This window comes from Gopherus evgoodei, chromosome 23 (assembly GCF_007399415.2).
Source record: "Gopherus evgoodei ecotype Sinaloan lineage chromosome 23, rGopEvg1_v1.p, whole genome shotgun sequence".
NCBI classification, from domain to species: domain Eukaryota; kingdom Metazoa; phylum Chordata; order Testudines; family Testudinidae; genus Gopherus; species Gopherus evgoodei.
In genome coordinates this window covers 11,553,778-11,571,776 of record NC_044344.1, presented here as the reverse complement: position 1 = coordinate 11,571,776, position 17,999 = coordinate 11,553,778, and the positions used below count along the sequence as shown (strand labels likewise).

The 17,999-nt window shown below is 52.8% G+C and overlaps 1 protein-coding gene across 3 annotated transcripts in view; it reads right to left on the bottom strand.

The window, feature by feature from the left end:
- The window catches only part of LOC115639125 (acid-sensing ion channel 2), a 1,118,572-nt gene that overhangs the window by 11,219 nt on the left and 1,089,354 nt on the right, over positions 1–17,999 (bottom strand). For 2 of the 3 annotated variants that reach the window (XM_030541525.1, XM_030541524.1), the window contains exon 8: positions 7,420–7,499. The exons of the other annotated variant lie outside the window; for it this stretch is intronic. In XM_030541525.1, the coding sequence (XP_030397385.1) occupies positions 7,420–7,499 (80 nt within the window). The remainder of the gene's footprint in view (positions 1–7,419; positions 7,500–17,999) is intronic. 3 annotated transcript variants of the gene reach the window in all.

Below are 17,999 nucleotides of genomic sequence, written 5' to 3'. Positions count from 1 at the left end.
GAGCTGTGTGTGGGCTTGGGTGAAATCAGACCAGTATGAGGCCTGTGCATGACAAAGGCCTGGTTTGCGGGTTCGTGTTGGCCCGCTGTACCAGGGGAGTTCCCTTTATGTCAGGCAAAGAAGCCACAGCAGAGCTGGGACTAGAACCCAGGACATCTGGCTCCCACACCGGCATCCCCCACCCCAGGACTACACTGCCCCCCTGTGGGGAGGAGGCGGAAGAGGCAGTCGAGTTCCAGAGGATGGGGTGACGGAGTGGGGGAGACTCCAGAATGAAGCCCAGCTGCCCCCTTGTAGAGGCTGCCATGTGAACTGGCATGGCTGGGGGGGAAAATGATCTCCCAGCGTCGGTGCCCCACAGCAGGATGAGCCAGGGGCCCAGTTTGTCTCTTGGCCGCAAAGCAGTGGGTGACCCCTTGGGCGGCAGGGCACGAAGCAGATGCATGTGGAAGTGCAGAGGCTGGGGAGCTAACGGGGGGCAGGGCATTGCTCCGAGGGCTGTGGAGGGAGACAGGATGAAAGGAAGGCAGCAGTGAGGGCATGGGAAGGATGGAACATGTAGGGAGCCAGAAGGTTCAATGCCTCCCTCTGCTGTGTTCACTGAGGCCAGCCTGGGCCTGGCCCCTAAGAAATATCACGTTTGTCCGGCTGAGGCAGCATGAGTGCCCAGCACGCGTGGGCCGGCCAGGTGCTTCGCTCTGAGACGACTCATCGGATGAAGCGTCTATTCCACCAGTCTGCACGCTAGTGAAGTGGAAACTGAAACCACAGCGATGCGGCCCAACAGCCCGACTCATTTGCTGCTCTTAGGAGCTGGCGACACAGGCAGATGCTCTGTTCCTGGGTGGTGCTGAGGATGTGAAACAGGGGGGCTCGGGGTAGTGGGGAGTTAAAGCTCTCCACGGGGGGACATGTTGGTGTCTTTGACTGGACTGGGCGGGGCCCAGATGAGGCATTAGGACACCTGGGTTCTATCTTAGAGCTGGGACCTGGGACAGTCACTTGACCCTCTGAGCCCATTTTGTCTCCATCTGTAAAACAAGGATGAGGAGATTGACCCCCTCTCCTTTGCACAGAACCCTGACAGATGGAAGGTGCGACTGCTGAGCACAACCTGGGCTGGCTTCCTCCATGAATGTGTCCCGGTGCTGAACGGACACCCCTGGAGCAGTGAGCAGTGAGCTGATCATATTGGTCCCTTCTGACCCTAAAGTCTATAAGTCTATGAGTCTCCATGGCCCACCCAGCCTCTGAGCCCACTGCTGAGAGGGCAGAGAAGTGCCAGCCGTGCTGGGTGGCATTCAGTAGTGTGAGTCACTTGTCCCACGCTCATCACCCTGGTGACGGAGCCGCTGGCATGTGAGCTCCTTCCAGACCCCACTCACGCCCTGGCAGAGGGGTCACAGCTGAGACCCACCACCCCAACCTCTCGCTGAAACGTTCCAGACCTGATGCACCTGGTGGTTCGGTTCTGATTTTAAATACATGGACGTGATGCGGAGGATGTTATACATGGGTCCATTAGGCCCTCAGGGTGGATGAAATATCAAACCTCAACCCCACCACCTGAGTGTCTGGACTTCTCTCCACTTCTTTCATTTGAAGCACAAATTGCACCTCCTGTGAAAAAAAGGCAGTCGTTTTCTGCCTGGCCGAGTCAACCGATTCAACTGAGGCACCAGTGATACCAGAAAGGGGACGCGCTCATCGTGGGCAGAGACACGAAACAATATTCCCCTCATTGCAGAGAGCTGCCCCATGCTGACCCGGCCACTGTTTCTGGATGCTGCACATACACTCCGGTATATTTCATGGCTCAGTGGATTCTGCTTTCGCTTATTTCTTTTAATGAAAGAAACCAGCCAAGATTCCCCCTTTGAGTCGCTTCGTCCCCCTCCAGCCTCTCACTTTGTTTGTTCTAGTGGGCTGCGTGCTGGATCGACAGCCTTGGAGACCAAAATCCTTGATCCTGCTCTAGATGGGGCGCATTGACAGCTCCCTCTCCCATCCAGGAGCCTTGCCATGGCCTGCAATAATCCTTGGCATCTGCTGGGCAGTGGGACACTGAGCATGGCCAGGTGCTGTGATAAGAACAACGCTTTGCACACGTGTGTGGCATGTTCACACTGCGATTTCAGCTCCTTCTGCAGGTGTTCACAAGTCAGACTGAGCCACCGAGTGATGTGCTCAGCGAATCTGTGGCAGAACTGTGAATAGAAGCCAGGTGTCCTGACTCCCAGGCCTGGGTTACAATCACAAACCCATCTTCTCTCTGGAACAAGGTGGCTGCTTGCCTGTGGGGAACCAGAGAGAAACTTCATCTTCGAGGCAGTGTGGGCTGGCGGAGAGAGCACTCGCCTGGGACCCAGTCTGTTCCTGGCTGTGCTGCTGGGTGACCTTGGATAAATCACGTGCCCTGCTCTTTGACTCAGTTTCCCCATTGGTAAAATGGGGATAATGATATTGGATTTGGGCTCCAGTGCTGTTGATTCGGCACAATATTCACTAGAACAAACAGACAGGGTGAAGGAGGGGAGAAGTGATGCCAAGGGGGATTCTTGGTTAGTGTTTTTTCCCCCATTAAAAGAAATAACACAAAGTGGAAGTCAGTGGGCCTCTGATGTACAGTGCTTGGAAATTACTGACGGAAAAGGCTAGCTGGTCTTCTGTGAGCAGCCAGCCAATGGTAGCTTCTCGTCACTCTCACCTGAGGCTGTATTAGAACCAGTGACTGGGAGGCGAAAACCCCAGGGCACAAAGACTTTTATTTTGATTTCGCTCTCTGCTCCCTAATAGCCTCTTGCACAAAGGAAAGCACAGGGCTTACATTCAGCCGGAGCTGTCCGGAGCGGAGCTCTGGGAAGTATTTTCAAACATTGACTCCAGCCTGATGCTGTTGCGGTTCTCAACCAGGGGCCTGCGACCCTCTGGGGATCCACAAGCTGGTTTCAGGGGGTCCGTGGGGCCCTGCGGCTGAAGGCTGGAGTCCTGAACCTGGGTGTGATCTAAAGGGTTGAAGCCCTCAGACCCAGCATGCCCTGTGGAGAATGGGGGGGAAGGTGAGCATGGTGGGCTCCAGGAAATATTCAGTGAGAAATTAAGCTCTGGGACAGAATAAAAGGTATTGGAGATGGGGATTAGAGGTGAACAGCATCAGCAGGGGCATGACCTTGTGGCAATGGCAGGTAGTCACACTGCAGGCTCTGCCAGGCATCTGTGTGCCCGGCGAGGAGTGTGCGCCAACTGGTTCTGCATGTGCCAGTGAAGGCACTGTTAGAATTAGGCAAGGAGCCGCCTCTTGGCAGTGGAGTGCTGACTGGCAGGAATGGGGGACTGCAAGTCATCCTCATGAGCCTTGATTTCCTGTCCAATCCTTCAAATCTCTCAGTTCCCCACAGCAATTTTCTGCCCCTCACTCCCCACCCCTTGCAGCAATCAGAGAAGACCGGCAGCTCCATGACAGGGACCATCGCAGGAGTTCCCTCCATGCAGGGAAAGTCACGGTTGTGAGGGACCTGATCAGGGAAAGGGAAGCAGCAAAGGTACCAAATGTGCCGCTGCGTGTCGGTGGATTTGATTTCCATTAGGACCAGAGGTTCCCGCTCACAGTGCCCTTGTTCGGATGAATTTGTATGGCAACATATTTCCAAACCTCAATGACGTTAGCTGTAAAAGGTGCCAAGTGGAAAGCAAGTGCCACCGACCTGGCCAGTGTGTTTCCACCCTTGTGCTGTAGGGCCCGAAATACTTTTCTAAGGCCGAGATTCTTGAGAGGACACCGCTGCGCTCTGTACTGTGTCAACAAACCCCTGGCCCGGTCCCAGCTCATCACAACCACAGGCTGCAGCAAGCCTGGGGTAACAGGGCAGGGTGCTCACCCGACCTGGGCACTCGCTGTCCCTGGCCCAGTGACCACCTCCGCCATATACAGCAGCAAGTCCTGGTTGTTCACGATGCCAGTCATGGGCAGCGTGTGACTCCCGCATTTGAGGAGGCTGGGCGTGAGCACTGGAAGCTCCCTAGAAGCGGGAAGGGCCCCTGGCACCTGTCCCGCCCCCTGCTCCATCCCAAGGCCCAGCCCTGCTTGGCCCCCTTCCCAGAAGCCCCCCCCCCCCCCCCCCGCCTACCGCTTGCACCTCCTCACCCTCTCCCTCGAGGCCACCTAGCCGTCGTTTTCCAGCGGGCAGAGTTGCCTTGGGGGAGGGATCGGAGAGGCGCGAGCAGCAGGCCTGGGGGTCCTCGGGGAAAAGGCAGAGCATGGGCAGGACCTCAGGACAGGGGAAGAGGGAAGACGAGCAGCGTGGGCAGGGCCACGGGGGAAAAGGATGAGTGGGAGCGGGGCCTCGGGGCAGAGTGCAGGTGGGGGTACGGCCTGGCTGCCCTTTCGGCGGCAGCGCTCCAAAGATGGTGGGCTGGTGCCACACCCTGTTTGGGGAGGCTGAGCCTCCCCTGGCCTCTTAGACCTGCCGCCCATGATGACAGTGGCTTGGCACTGGCCCAAGGAGGATGAGAATGGCTCTCTAGCCTGGTGCTCAGGGCACTGCCCCAGGATGAGGGAAACCCAAATTCAAGTCTCATCTCCAACAGCAGTTTCATTCTCTATGAAAGGTGGGACAGCTTCAAGAGGACAGAGCGAGCCAGCCTGGGACACAGATGTCCCATACCCTAAGGTGCTGCCCTGGGATGGAGGGAACACACGTTCGAATCCCTCCATGCCCCCAGGGGAAGCTGCTGCCGCCATCTTGTGAAACCTTTGCTTGCTGTTGTCCAAGTGGCCGAGGGTCAGAAGGAAACATTTCAGTCTGATGCTCCCAACACGAGAAGACTCTTTTGGGGCAGCTGAAAGCCTGTGGTTCCTGGTTGGCGAGTGGACGAATACGTTCAGCTGCCCTGACAATGCACCTTTCAGTGAATGAAACTTTTGTTTGTACATTTCCCCCTGCCCCTCCCTGGGCTCTATTCCCGAGTTCCGTCCTGGCCTGGGAACAGCTGGTGACCATGGGGCCTTGGGCAGTCATGAAACCTTTATGGGGCTAGGGGGAGGACTTTTGTCAAAAGACTCTGAGTATCTGGGGCTCTGTTTGGGCCCCCTGCCTGCCAAGATGGTGCCGTGCTGTTGCGAAGAGCAGGGTCCTCAGAGGCAAGTACCCAGCTGAGCAGCCCCACAGTGCAAAGGCAACTGTTAATCTAGTGCACAGCTGGTGGTAAATGAGGCCTGGGTTGAATGGTGGGAGAAGCTTCCATAGCCCCTTCCCCTAGACAAGCCCTGGCAGGGGCAGGACAACATGGCTGGGCAAAGCTTGTTTTTTAAATCTGCCCCCATGTCTGGTTGAAACAAACATTGACTGATGAGGCAGCTGGATGAAGAGGCTGCTCTAGGCAGGCCCCGCTCCCTTCCCTGTAGGACCTTTGCCAGTCCGGCCTCAGAGCAAGGCTGGCTCCCCTCCCTCTCCTCAACCTGCCTGGAGAGACTCCTATTCATAGATTATCAAAGTTGGAAGGAACCTCATCTAGTCCAACCCCCTGCTCAAAGCAGGACCAATCCCCAGACAGATTTTTGCCCCAGATCCCTAAATAGCCCTCTCAGGGATTGAGTTTACAACCCTGGATTTAGTAGGCCAATGCTCAAACCACAGAGCTATCCCTCCCCCAGTCGCTGCACCCTCCATTCCCCCTTGTGGCTGTTCCTTCTGAACCAGTTGGCCCCACTGCCTCCACTCTATTAACCCACCCCGCCCTCTACTGAAACGTCTTCCGTTCTTCTCCTGAGAGGAAGGAGTGTGGTGTCATAGCTGAGAGATGGTCCTGGGGATTGGGGCTTCTGGAGTCTCCCCCCAGCTCTGCTACACCCCTGCTGTGTGACAGTGAGTAGGTCATGTCCCCTCCCGGTGCCTCAGTTTCCCCATCTGTAAAGTGGAGCTAATGCTATTATCTCGGTTGTGAGGCTAAAGTCGCTAATGATTTGAGAGTGCTTTGAGGTCCTTGGGTGGAAAATGCTAGAGACAGGCAAAGCACTATCATTAGCTGCTGCGGGTAGCTGGGCTGCCATTCTCCTGGGTTTGGGGTGCACATAGAGCATGTATCTTCTGGCAGTTGGGCATGGCAGGCAGGCTAGCCTCATCCAGCTGAGTGCTTTGCCGGGGTGGGGTGAGGTGGGGGGGCATGAATGTGTTGATGTGCATGTGGTGCAGGAGAGGAGAGGCCTGTGGCTCTGAGTGGGGTTTGGCATTGGGGGAACAGAGCTAGCAGGCAGCCTGCACCCGAGGAGGGATGGCACACAGAGAGCAGGCAGAGGTGCTGAGGCCTGCTCAGGCAGTGATGGCTCCTATGCGGGTCTGGGTGGCTGAGTCTGTCACGCTGCGGAGGAGGGGGAGAGGAAGCGAGAGGAGCTGTGGAGGGAGAGTGCATTGAGGGACAGAAGAGGGGACGGTTCCGGCACAGCTGTGCTGGGGCAGGGTGCCGGGGAGGAGCGCGCCCTCAGTGTGTTCACAGCTGCAGGCCGCGCTTGCCAATATTATTGATATTGAGGGGAGCAGACACCTTCCTGCCGCACCATGACTGCACCCCCAGAGCTCTGAGCCGCTGGACAGTACGTCTGGCACACGACCAGCCAGCGCTATCTGGGACCAGGAAGTAGGGAGGCAGCCGGCACCAGGGTTACAAACGTCGGTGCAATGCTGCCCCTTGCTCTTGGTTTGATCATCAGCATTGATGTGATGTGTCACTTACATGACATAGCCCTTTTGCTTCAGGGTGGAAGCTGAAGTGGGGTCAGGAAGGAACTCCCCCCAGGGCTTGGTTATTCCATAATTCCCCATTATGGCAGATTTTGCACCTTCCTTGGAAGCAGCTGGGACCAACCACTGCTGGAGACAGGGCACTGGTTCTGATCCAGTCGATCAGTTCCGAGGTCCCTAGGGAGCTGCCTGCTTCAGGGATGGCCATTCCATGGGAGAACCGAGGACCTGGCCTCCCTGATGGAGGCGTAGAGAGGGCTGCCCCAGGTAGACCTAGCATGAATCCATGCTGGCCCAAGCCAACCCAACCGCATCCAGCTCAGAGCTGCAGAATGGCCCAACTTCCCACCTCTCCACAACTGCAGATTAGTTCAAGACACTTTCAAAGCTGGTGATGATGTTATGCAGATGACTGTGAGAAAGGCACAAAGCGGTGAAGGGAGGGGGCGGCAGGGGGAGCATCACCCCCTGAGACAAAGCTTCCAAACAGGAGCGAATCTCAGCCAAACTACAAGCACCTCAGCAGCAACACAGCTGAGGTTCTCGCTAGCTGTTCCCCTGCACCCAAGCCTGGCTGGGGGTCCATCCGCCAGGCAGAGTTCCCAGCGCCCGGGCTCCCTCAATCACACGGCACTCACGCTGCCTAGCGGTGGGATGAGGCACACAGAAGGGGAGATCTTACCTCGTAAATATAATCAAAGAGCTCTAGTACTGTAAGGATACTAGCACCAATAAACAATCCCATCTGACCGCCAATGTCACCTGGGGAAAGAAAAGAGCTCGTTTTACTCACATGCTGTCAAAGAAACGTGCTCAGGGAGTGTGGATGGGGACCCATCAGTTACGTCTTATCTGGGATTTTCTGAGCATCAATCAGAGCCTTTCTCTGCTGGCTAAGAATGAAATCCTGGAAGACACAAAGCCAGAATTTCTACCGCGCTCTCCGTCAAGGTTTCCCCTGAGGCTGATGTAACGGTGACGCGATATTGCAGGTGGCACTCGCAGCGCGAGCGGGGCTTCTTGCCCCAGTCAGCAGGTGCTGAGATGAGAAAAAAGCTACATTTACTAGAAAAACTCCACATCACATTAGTGATCCAATGCGATGAAGGATCGGGTGCATTGGGGCCCTCAGGGGAGCCCAGCGGGTTTCAAGCCTTCGCCTGCTGGCTGCCAGGGACGAGGGAAGGAAAGAAAAAATGGAACAACTCCCCAGGTAGGGAGTGGTTTCCAGTGACTTGTCGACGGGACTGCACGTCGTTTGACAGTGCTGGTAGAGATGGCGGTAGGGACGGCTGGGGGAGGGCATGGGGAAATATTACAACACTTGACATTGACTGGAGGGGAAGGCTAAAGGCAAAATGCTCCTAAACAAACAAGCAACTGAACCTCTCCTTCCACACCTTAAAGGGGGTGTGGTGCAGGCTGACAGACCTGCAGGTGGAAATCCTGTCCCCTACAGAAATGACCAAGCAATGGGCATGCTGCCTCCTACTCCTGCCCTGGGAATATCACCTTCTAGAAGTGGCCTGCAGTCCCGGTGGCCCACTTTCTTTCTAGCTCTCGTCACAGGAGTGCGCACTGCCAGTATATAGGTAAAGAGCTATGGCGTCAGCAGGTGGCGCTCCAGAACAGGGCCTGTGTTTTGTAGACCTTGCTGTTGTGCATCGTGAAAGGTTTTCTCTGGCAGCGCTTTACAAGCCCTGGTTTTTCAGGTTCTTTTGCCCACTAGCTAGCAAATGGGACGATTGCACTGTGGGTACCTGAGCGCAGAGACCTCAACTGACAACACTAGCTCATGTCATATAGGCCACTGCAACAGGCTGCCTTTGCCCCTAGAAACAAAGGGCTTTGTAGCCTACTGCCTCACCCACGTCACTGCTCAGGAACCCTGGCTGAAGCTTCATGAATCCTGTCAAGAACAGAGCCCTGCTGTTCCAGAAAGCCCCACAGCATCTCTCTCTGCCCTCTGGCCCTTACCAGCTGCCTAGCCTTGCGTGGATCCAGCATCCGACAGCCCACATGAGTATCGCATCAACAAATGCATCAATCTGTCAACAGACCCTTATTAGCATCCAGCTTGAGTCACTTTCAAGGCTGCAGGGTCAGTAGGTTCTAGTCAGTTACTTAGAAGATGTGGAAAGAGACAGTAACAGCAGAGGAAAGGGCTTATCAATTTGCAATTCTCCCAAAGACCTAGCGGCCACGCTGAGCTGAGCCCAGGGCAAGCATTTCCACAGCTTAGGGACTAGAGGGACAGAGGGTTTCCTGGGGAGTTTCTGGGAGTGCCACCCTCTGGGTTTGTCCAGTCACCTAAGGTCAAGTTGTGGGAAAAGAGCCAAACAGTCCCATTGTACTTCTACTAAAGCAAAGACTCCAACTCACCTCTGCTCTTGCAGTTTCATTTCTGTTTGACCTTTTTATCCTTTGCAAATGGAGGAGGTTTCCCTACTGAACTCCCACTGGTTTCCCCCAGGCCACCAGCAATTGATGTCCCTAACCAGGTTGGGCATTTCGGGCATTGCATCACACAGCCTGATTGGAACCAGCCCAGAGTAACTCTGCATGGGACTGACTATTGCATCCGCTCTTGTCTGGATGCTACAATGGGCAGAGACGCAAGAGATGTGGGTTTTAAATACGGCCACAGACTTGCAAGATCTCAGGCAAGACTCTGAGCTCAGTTTTCCTGTCGCCAAAATGGGGGCAGTGAGATTTCCATGACTCACGTCCAAGAGCACTGGCAGGGCTAAGTACATGGTGTTACACGTGTGCTACACGTGCTCTGAGCTCTTGCCATCCAGCCAGGAGGAGGCAGCCTTTCCTTCTGCGGCAACATGCCAGAATTCACAAGGGCCCCTTTTCCTGCCAAAGGGCTTTGGGCAGGTTCAGTCCTCCCGAACGTGGCAAAAAATGAAAGTGTAGCTGGCTGCAAAGTCACGTGACCCAAAGGGTCAGAAATGTTCACACTAATTTCCATGAAAAAGATTTTCACCAATTTCTCCCAACCCTTTTCCCCAGCTGAGAAAAGATGGTCCAGTGGTTAGGGGGGTAGCCTGGGACCTAAGAACCCAGTGTTCAGCTCCCTGCTCTGCAACTGTCTGCCTGTGTAACCCGGGGCATGTCACTTAGTTTCTCTGTGTTGCAGTTCCCCAGCACTGCCCAGCCTCATCGGGGTGCTGGGAGGCTAAAGAATGTGAGGTGCTCAGATACCACAGGGAGGGGGACTAGAGAAGGGCCTTATCAGATCAGTACTTGTGTCTCTGCATAGTGCCAAAAGTAATAAAACCAATATTAACCGCTAGCGAAGGTGAGGGCCCAGCAGCTGGAAGCACAATTAGCTAAAGCAGCCAACAAAAGCAGGTGTGATCAGCACACGCAGCCCCCATGTGAAATCTCCCTTGCTCTGTTTTCAGCAGCTGGGGAGGGGCGCAGACTGAGCAGTTTGCAGTTGGGCCCGGAGTGGGTTAGAACAGTGTCCAATTGTTAACATTATGCGAATAAGCGTTACGCAGATTTCGCTTCATCTTGACAGTGAATGGCTTAATAGTTACGGCTATCAGCTTCCTGGCTTTCAAAGCAATGTGTTCTGTCACTTAGGGGAGTGTCCCGGTTCACATTCTGCTGCGTGAGCATCAAAGCTAGCCCAAACAAGCCTCCAACGAAGCCGCAAACTGATCATTTTCCCGGTAAGTTACCCTGGGACAACAACGTTCCCCAGCAGCTGCAGTCACAATCAGAGACACCAATATGCTTAGCAATAGATAGCTCTTGTGCAAGAACATTGGGTCACGGTGAACCATTGTCTCTGTAATCATGGATATGGCCTCCTTTCCTGTAGTTCTTCCATTGCCAGTACCCAGGAGAGATTCATCTACTAAGTATGAGGCAAAGTGGATAACTGATTATTCACCTTCCCCATTAATGTATTTGCTGTAATACACAGGAAGCAAAGGGATGCAGCTGGAGGTAATTTGACTGTATGTTCCCAATCTGTCATTCAGCTACAGGAGTAAAGCATCCGTGAACAGAACACGCCGTATTAGTTTAGTAGAGAAACAACATCTATAATATCGCAGACCAGCGCCCAACGGCACGTTCCACCAGCCTTGCTGTTGCAGGGCAATACAGGGCGTTGGAAATGCTTCCTCCCTGCCCCTGCTGGTTCCTCCCAGCCTCTTGCCCTACAGCCTTCTCTGCCTCCTGCTCTGGAACTGGGCTCACCCATCTCAGAGTCCTAGAATCTACTCCACACACCCCTAAAGCCAGCTGCCTGCTGACCTGACTCTGGATCCTTCCTTGGTCCCACTTCATAGAATCAAAGAATATCAGGGTTGGAAGGGACCTCAGGAGGTCATTTAGGCCAACCCCCTGCTCAAAGCAGGACCAATCCCCAATTAAATCATCCCAGCCAGGGCTTTGTCAAGTCTGACTTTAAAAACCTCTAAGGAAGGACCAATTGGTTCCTGGCCAGGTACTTCTCAGCTCACGGCTGCTCTGAGGAGACAGAGGGGGCAGGAATAACATCACTTTCAACTCAACTGAGGCTCGTGGCTCTGACAAAGCTCTGGGGGAAGGAATCATTCAAACACTCGTTTGAGAACGATTCTTGTAACGTCTCCTCAGTTCCTCGCTATCGCTCCTGGCTCTGGTGTCCTGCCCGCTGGGTGTCTTGCTGGGAGCCCTCAAGCCTGTCTCTGTGGGGAGATAGCTTCCCCTCCTATGCGTTTGGCAAAGGAGACAAACAGTTTAGATTTCCTGAAGGATTTCATGCTCTATAAGTCCGATGATGCCAGCATCAGCTAGGAAATCTTTTCCATTTTGCTGGGTAGCATTTTCTCTTGGAGTCTTTTCTGTTGCTGCCAAGGATGGATTGTACTGCCTCCAAGCATGACCCTTCTAGGTTTGCCACCCATCCGGATACCACATTGTTAGATGGAAGGATGCAAGGTTGGCGGGCGGATCTTGCCTTTGTCCCGAGTCAGTGAGCCTGGGAAGAGCAGAACATGGCCATGAGAACATCTGGAGAATGCTGGGGAACCAGAGCTGCAATGGCCACCGGGGAACAACTATGCTCACCAATGCTCCATCTTGTTTGATCTCCCGCAGGAATCGATGAAAGAGAGTGACACTGGGAAATGTGTACATCAGTGGTTCCAACTACTGTCCTAGAAATGTATCCCCTCTGGAATTCTGGCCTGGAGCCTCACTGGAGCAGGACATTGGGCTTTTCTTGTTCTCTTGAGATGCAACGGGATCCTGCAGTGGGAATCCGCAGTGCTGAAAGATGCTCTGGTCTTCTCATTCGTGGTCCTGGAGGTTGTCTGCCACGGTGTTCTGCACCCTGTGAAGATGTGCTGCCGAGGGGGTGCAAGACCAAACTAAAACAAACCTAGGTACTGCCAAGGGGGTGATGTGGTGGTGAGTGCGCCAGTTCTGGACATGGAGAGATGGGTGGACCTCGCCCCTCCATGTCTGTTGATGTAATAAACTGCCTTATATGGCCTGAATGGGCAAGGACGGAGCAAAGGGTAGGAACCATGTGAAGGCTTCATGTACCGCATGCAGCTCCAGAAGGTTTATGTGCAAGTGGGTCCAAGTACCCTGTGCCACATGTTCACCCACATGGGTCCCTGCCCTTGGGCGGCGGTGTGTGTAATCAATCTTTTCCTCTTCCCTTTGCACCCCCCCCCCGGCACACTGCCTCCCTGTTTTCCCACCAGCTGCGTGAAGTCAGAACTCCGTGGGTATGCCTGGACAGCCAGCGGCAGGGAGCCTCTGAGAGTGGGGCGACAGACTCAGACTTGTGGGGCCACATAGACCGTGTTTTTAAGTTGTGCCTTGGACCAGAGCTCGGGCTGCGAAGCCCACCCCCCTCCTTAGGCTTCAGAACCCCCTCTCCAGCCCGAGCCGTAACGTTTATACAGCTTTTTTTAGCAATGCAGCATAAGTGGGGGTGGAGGTGGGGGTAGGGGTAACTCAGGGGTTTGCGCATTAGCCAGCTAAACCCAGGGTTGTGAGTTCAATCCTTGAGGGGTCCATTTAAGGATTGGGGGCAAAAATCTGTCAGGGGATTGATCCTGCTTTGAGCAGGGGGTTGGACTAGATGACCTCCTGAGGTCCCTTCCAACCCTGATATTCTATGGTTCTATGATAAGCTCAGTAAACTTTGGTCTGATGACCAGGGCTCAGAGCTTCACGGCCACTTGCTGCACACACATACGCTGTGGGGGAGTGAGACTGGTTTGTCCAGACAGTCACACTTGCAGGAATCACAGACAGAGTTCTGCAAAGGGTGTTGGATATATACATGAGGCCATGTGACTGAGGAGGACAAGGCAGGTTCATATTATTGTCCAAGAGCTCCTTCATAGCCTGGAATCTGTCCTTAGTCGGGTATGCTTTGGCTCGGATTGGCTATAGGGTTGCTCTAATAAAGCCTATAATCTGCACAGGAGCTAGGCACGCAGCTAAGATTTGAGCTGGGGCCAAGTTGTTATCCATATTTCTTGGTATGACTTCGCTGCGAGGGGCCAGCTGTCACAGAAGGGGAACACTGTCACTACCGATAACACCTTCAGGAATACCTTGGGTGCCGTCGAGAGACTGAAGTGGGGTACTCTGCATTGGTAAGGTCTAGGCCCACAGACAACTGTAGGGACCTCCTGTGTGCCGGTTGAATGTCTACATGGACACAAGCATCCTTTAAATCAACAGCTATGAACCAGTCATCAGTGTTTAACAAGGGGATTACAGAGGCCAGGGTCATTCTGAACCACAAGCAGTGGATGAAGTCCTTTAGCTGTCTGAGATTCCACTTCCTTTCTTCTTGGAGATGAGGAAATATCTTAAGTAAAATCCTTCTTCTCTGTGTTCTATGGCTCTCAGATGGCACAGGAAGTCATCTTCCTGTCTGAGCATCCTCTCAGGGGAGCACAAGCAGCTGGAGTCGCCTGTGTCCAACTGCAGCAATAATGATCTGCTGGGCCAGTAGCATTTCCCAGGGTTAAACACTCAGTGGTGAGTCTACGCCATTGGAATCTGCTGTCTCCTCACAGACTCCTCAAAGACTTTAAGGTCAGAAGGGACCATTATGATCATCTAGTCTGACCTCCTGCACAATGCAGGCCACAGAATCTCACCCACCCACTTCTATAACAAACCCCTAACCTATGTCTGAGTTATTGAAGTCCTCAAATTGTGGTTTGAAGTCTTCAAGCTGCAGAGAATCCTCCAGCAAGTGATATATGCCTCATGCTGCAGAGAAAGGTGAAAAACCTCCAGGGCCTCTGCCAATCTGCCCTGGAGGAAAATTCCTTCCCAACCCCAAATATGGCGATCAGCTAAACCCTGAGCATGTGGGCAAGACTCACCAGCCAGCATCCAGGAAAGAATTCTCTGCAGTAACTCAGATCCCATCCCATCTAGCATCCCATCACAGATCACTGGGCATACTTACCTGCTGATAAGCAAAGATCAATTGCCCAATTAATTGCCAAGATTAGGCTATCATACCATCCCCTCCATAAATGTATCAAGCTTAGTCTTAAAGCCAGATATGTCTTTTGCCCCCACTACTCCCCTTGGAAGGCTGTTCCAGAACTTCACTCCTCTAATGGTTAGAAACTTTTGTCTAATTTCAAGTCTAAACTTCCTAGTGTCCAGTTTATATCCATTTGTTCTTGTGTCCACATTGGTACTAAGCTTAAATAATTCCTCTCTCTCCCTAATATTAATCCCTCTGATATATTTATAAAGAACCATCATATCCCCCCTCAATTTTCTTTTGGTTAGGCTAAACAATCCAAGCTCTTTGATCTCCTTTCATAAGAAAAGTTTTCTATTCCTTGGATCATCCTAGTAGCCCGTCTCTGAATCTGTTCCAGTTTGAATTCATCCTTCTTAAACATGGGAGACCAGAACTGCACACAGTATTCCAGATCAGGTCTTACCAGTGCCTTGTATAACGGTACTAACTCCTCCTTATCTTTGCTGGAAATACCTCGCCTGCTGCATCCTAAAACTGGATTAGCTTTTTTAACGGCCATATCACACTGGCGGCTCATAGTCATCCTGTGATCAACCAATACTCTAAGGTCCTTCTCCTCCTCTGTTACTTCCAACTGATGTATCCCCAATTTATAACTAAAATTCTTGTTGTTAATCCCTAAATGCATGACCTTGCACTTTTCACTATTACATTTCATCCTATTACTATTACTCCAGTTCACAAGGTCATCCAGATCTTCCTGTAGGATATCCCGGTCCTTCCCAGTTTTGTGTCACCCGCAAACTTTATTAGCACATTCCCACTTTTTGTGTCAAGGTCAGTAATAAAAAGTTTAAATAAGATTGGCCCCAAAACCAATCCCTGAGGAACTCCACTAGTAACCTCCCTCCAGCCTGACAGTTCACCTTTCAGTATGACCCGCTGTAGTCTCTCCTTTAACCAGTTCCTTATCCACCTTTCAGTTTTCATATTGATCCCCATCATTTCCAATTTAACTAATAATTCCCCATGTGGAACTGTATCAAATGCCTTACTGAAATCCAGGTAAATTAGATCCACTGCGTTTCCTTTGTCTAAAAAATCTGTTACCTTCTCAAAGAAGGAGATCAGGTTGGTTTGGCACGATCTACCTTTTGTAAAACCAGGTTGTATTTTGTCCCAATCACCATTGACCTCAATGTCCTTAACTACTTTCTCCTTCAAAATTTTTTCCAAGACCTTGCATACTACAGATGTCAAACTAAACATGTCTCCTGATGGTCCATGGTGAACTTCATGGGTGCACAGTAAGACCAATTGCTTTGGCCAAGTTTTGGTTGGCCTCTTGGCTAATGGCCTAGCAGGAACGAATGCTTACTGTTTTTCCATCCCCATCCGGCCACACTGTTGCTTGTTTATAATGGTGTTGTATGATCGGGTGTGCTGGCAACGGGGGGCAGGCTATGGGGCCACGGCCACAGGGAGCTCACATGCAATGGGGTAGTAGATGATCCATATGAGCCAAGGGAGTGTTTTCAATTTAGTGCTTTATGAGCAAGTATTATTCTCACTAACTATCCCACTGAGACCGGGCCCGGCTGACATTCTGAGCAGGGCTCAATGGGCCCCAGAAGCTGACCTGAAAGCACAAATACACTTTGCATTTAGGAACCTTGCCCTATCTTGCACATTCAACCCCTCACACGGAGCAGGTGAAGATGCGCAACCCACGCAGAAGCCACCTCCAGAAGTTCATCACACAGAGACCACAAAGGAGACCAGCCCTCTGACGGCAGAGGAAGGTCCCAGGGTGGATGCTAGGAAAATGCTCCTGGTTGTGAGGTCAGAAGGAAAATGTCTGTGCCCAGTGCCGACCGGAATGACTAATGCAGCTGGCACAGCCCAGATCAGTAACCTTTTCCCTATGAATGAGGTCTTTGTACAGACTTCTAAGGAAAACACAATACTGTTACAAGGTACACCAGCAACAGAGGCAGCCATTGGTCACACGCAGACAGTGGCTTTCATTCCAAGGATCTCAAACAGAGAGAAATAGAGAGAGAGCGTGCTGAGATTTCTTACGAAAAGTAGCTAACGCGCCCTCAGGGCTGGTGAGCCCGCCCTCCTGCAGTGAGGACATGAAAAGAGCAGGTAGTCTGCCCATCCTCAGCACCACACCATGGGCCCTAGCATCTCCTAAACCTCTCACCATACCATTGTATAGTATTTCTCAGACGTGAGCTGACAGAACCATTCTCAACTCTCGTGTTCTTGCTCCCCGCATTCTGGCCAGGCCAGGCCAGATGTTCTGGCATCAGAGCAATACCAGGCTGGAGTTCTGGGCCCAGCTGCCAGTCTGAGAAGCCCCTTTACTCTCCTGTGACTGATGAATGCTTCCTTCAGCTTCCTCTGGGGCAGGCACACTGCACACCTCTTGTTGGACCGTGAACTCCCTCACTCCAAGCTTGCCTCCGGCCATCTGCTAGCCCCTGCTGTGCAGTGACTGCCCTTCTGGCCGAGCACAGCTTGCCCGTCTGTCTCTAGCCAATCACAGAATTAATGACAGAATGATGGGAGACATCCTGCATGGATGAAGGTCCCTCCTGGCAGAGCCCCCAGGCAGTGCCTTCCCTTCCCGGTGTGCCAGACTCTAACAGACGGGTAGCAGATAAGATCTTGCCCAGCGCTGGCAGCATTTAGTCCATCAACCTCACATTAATCATTTAGATTTGTCCAGAAGCTTTCAGCCTAAAAGGTGCCCGGTGCAAGCTGCCTCTGCACTACCCATACTGCTCCACTGGAATGTAGCCGCCTCTGGGGTGGAGAGCAGCAAACAACCTGTGACCAGCACCAGGCCAAACCGCTACTCTTGTGATCTCTAGCATCCACACTCCTCAGGAAAGACCTGGATGTTTTAAGTTCACAAGCCTTCTCCCACTCCTTTTACACACAGGAACATGACACGTAATGTATAGGGCCCTACCAAATGCACAATCCATTTGGGTAAATTTCACGGTCATAGGACTTTAAAAATCTTAAATTTTGCGGTTTCAGATATTTAAATCTGACATTTCACAGTGTTGTAACTGAGGAGGTCCCGACTCAAAAGGTGGTTGGGGGGGGGGATCGCAAGGCTGTCATAGGAGGGTCACAATATTGCCACCCTTATGTCCACGCTGCTGCTGTTGGTGGCACTGCCTTCAGAGCTGGGCTCCCAGCCAGCAGCCACAGAGCTTCCTACAGCTGGGAGAGGTTCCCTGAGCCCTGGGAACAGCCCGTGCTGGGGAAGAGAAAGTCTCATACCTACCTAGCCAGAACTAGCAGCTGGAGCCTGGCGCATGGTAGGAGCCTCCAACTGGGGCGCTCCCAGCCCTGCCCCTCCCTAGCTCTGGGCCTAGCCCTCATGGTTAAAGGGGCCTTGGGCTGGCTCTGTGTATGTGGGTGTGTGTGTGTGACCACAGCACTCCCCTGACCATGGCACCCTGGGCGGTTGCCCACAGCACCTACCCGTAAGGCCAGCTCTGCCCTTGTCACAAAAGTGACAACTCCCCCATACCAGGCCACCCTGACTTCTGCTTTGCTGCTAGCAGACCTCTAGCTCCATGGAGTTTACATGCTTCAGCTGAACCTTTGAACACTGAGCTGACCAGCTCGCATCACGCCCGTCCTGCTCTGCTGCCTGTGCAGGGTTTCTGGGCTCTCCTCCACCCCAGCATGTCTCTTTTTGAAGTGTCTCTGGGCCCCGGCGTTCTTCCCTTTGCAGAATGGTTGTAGGA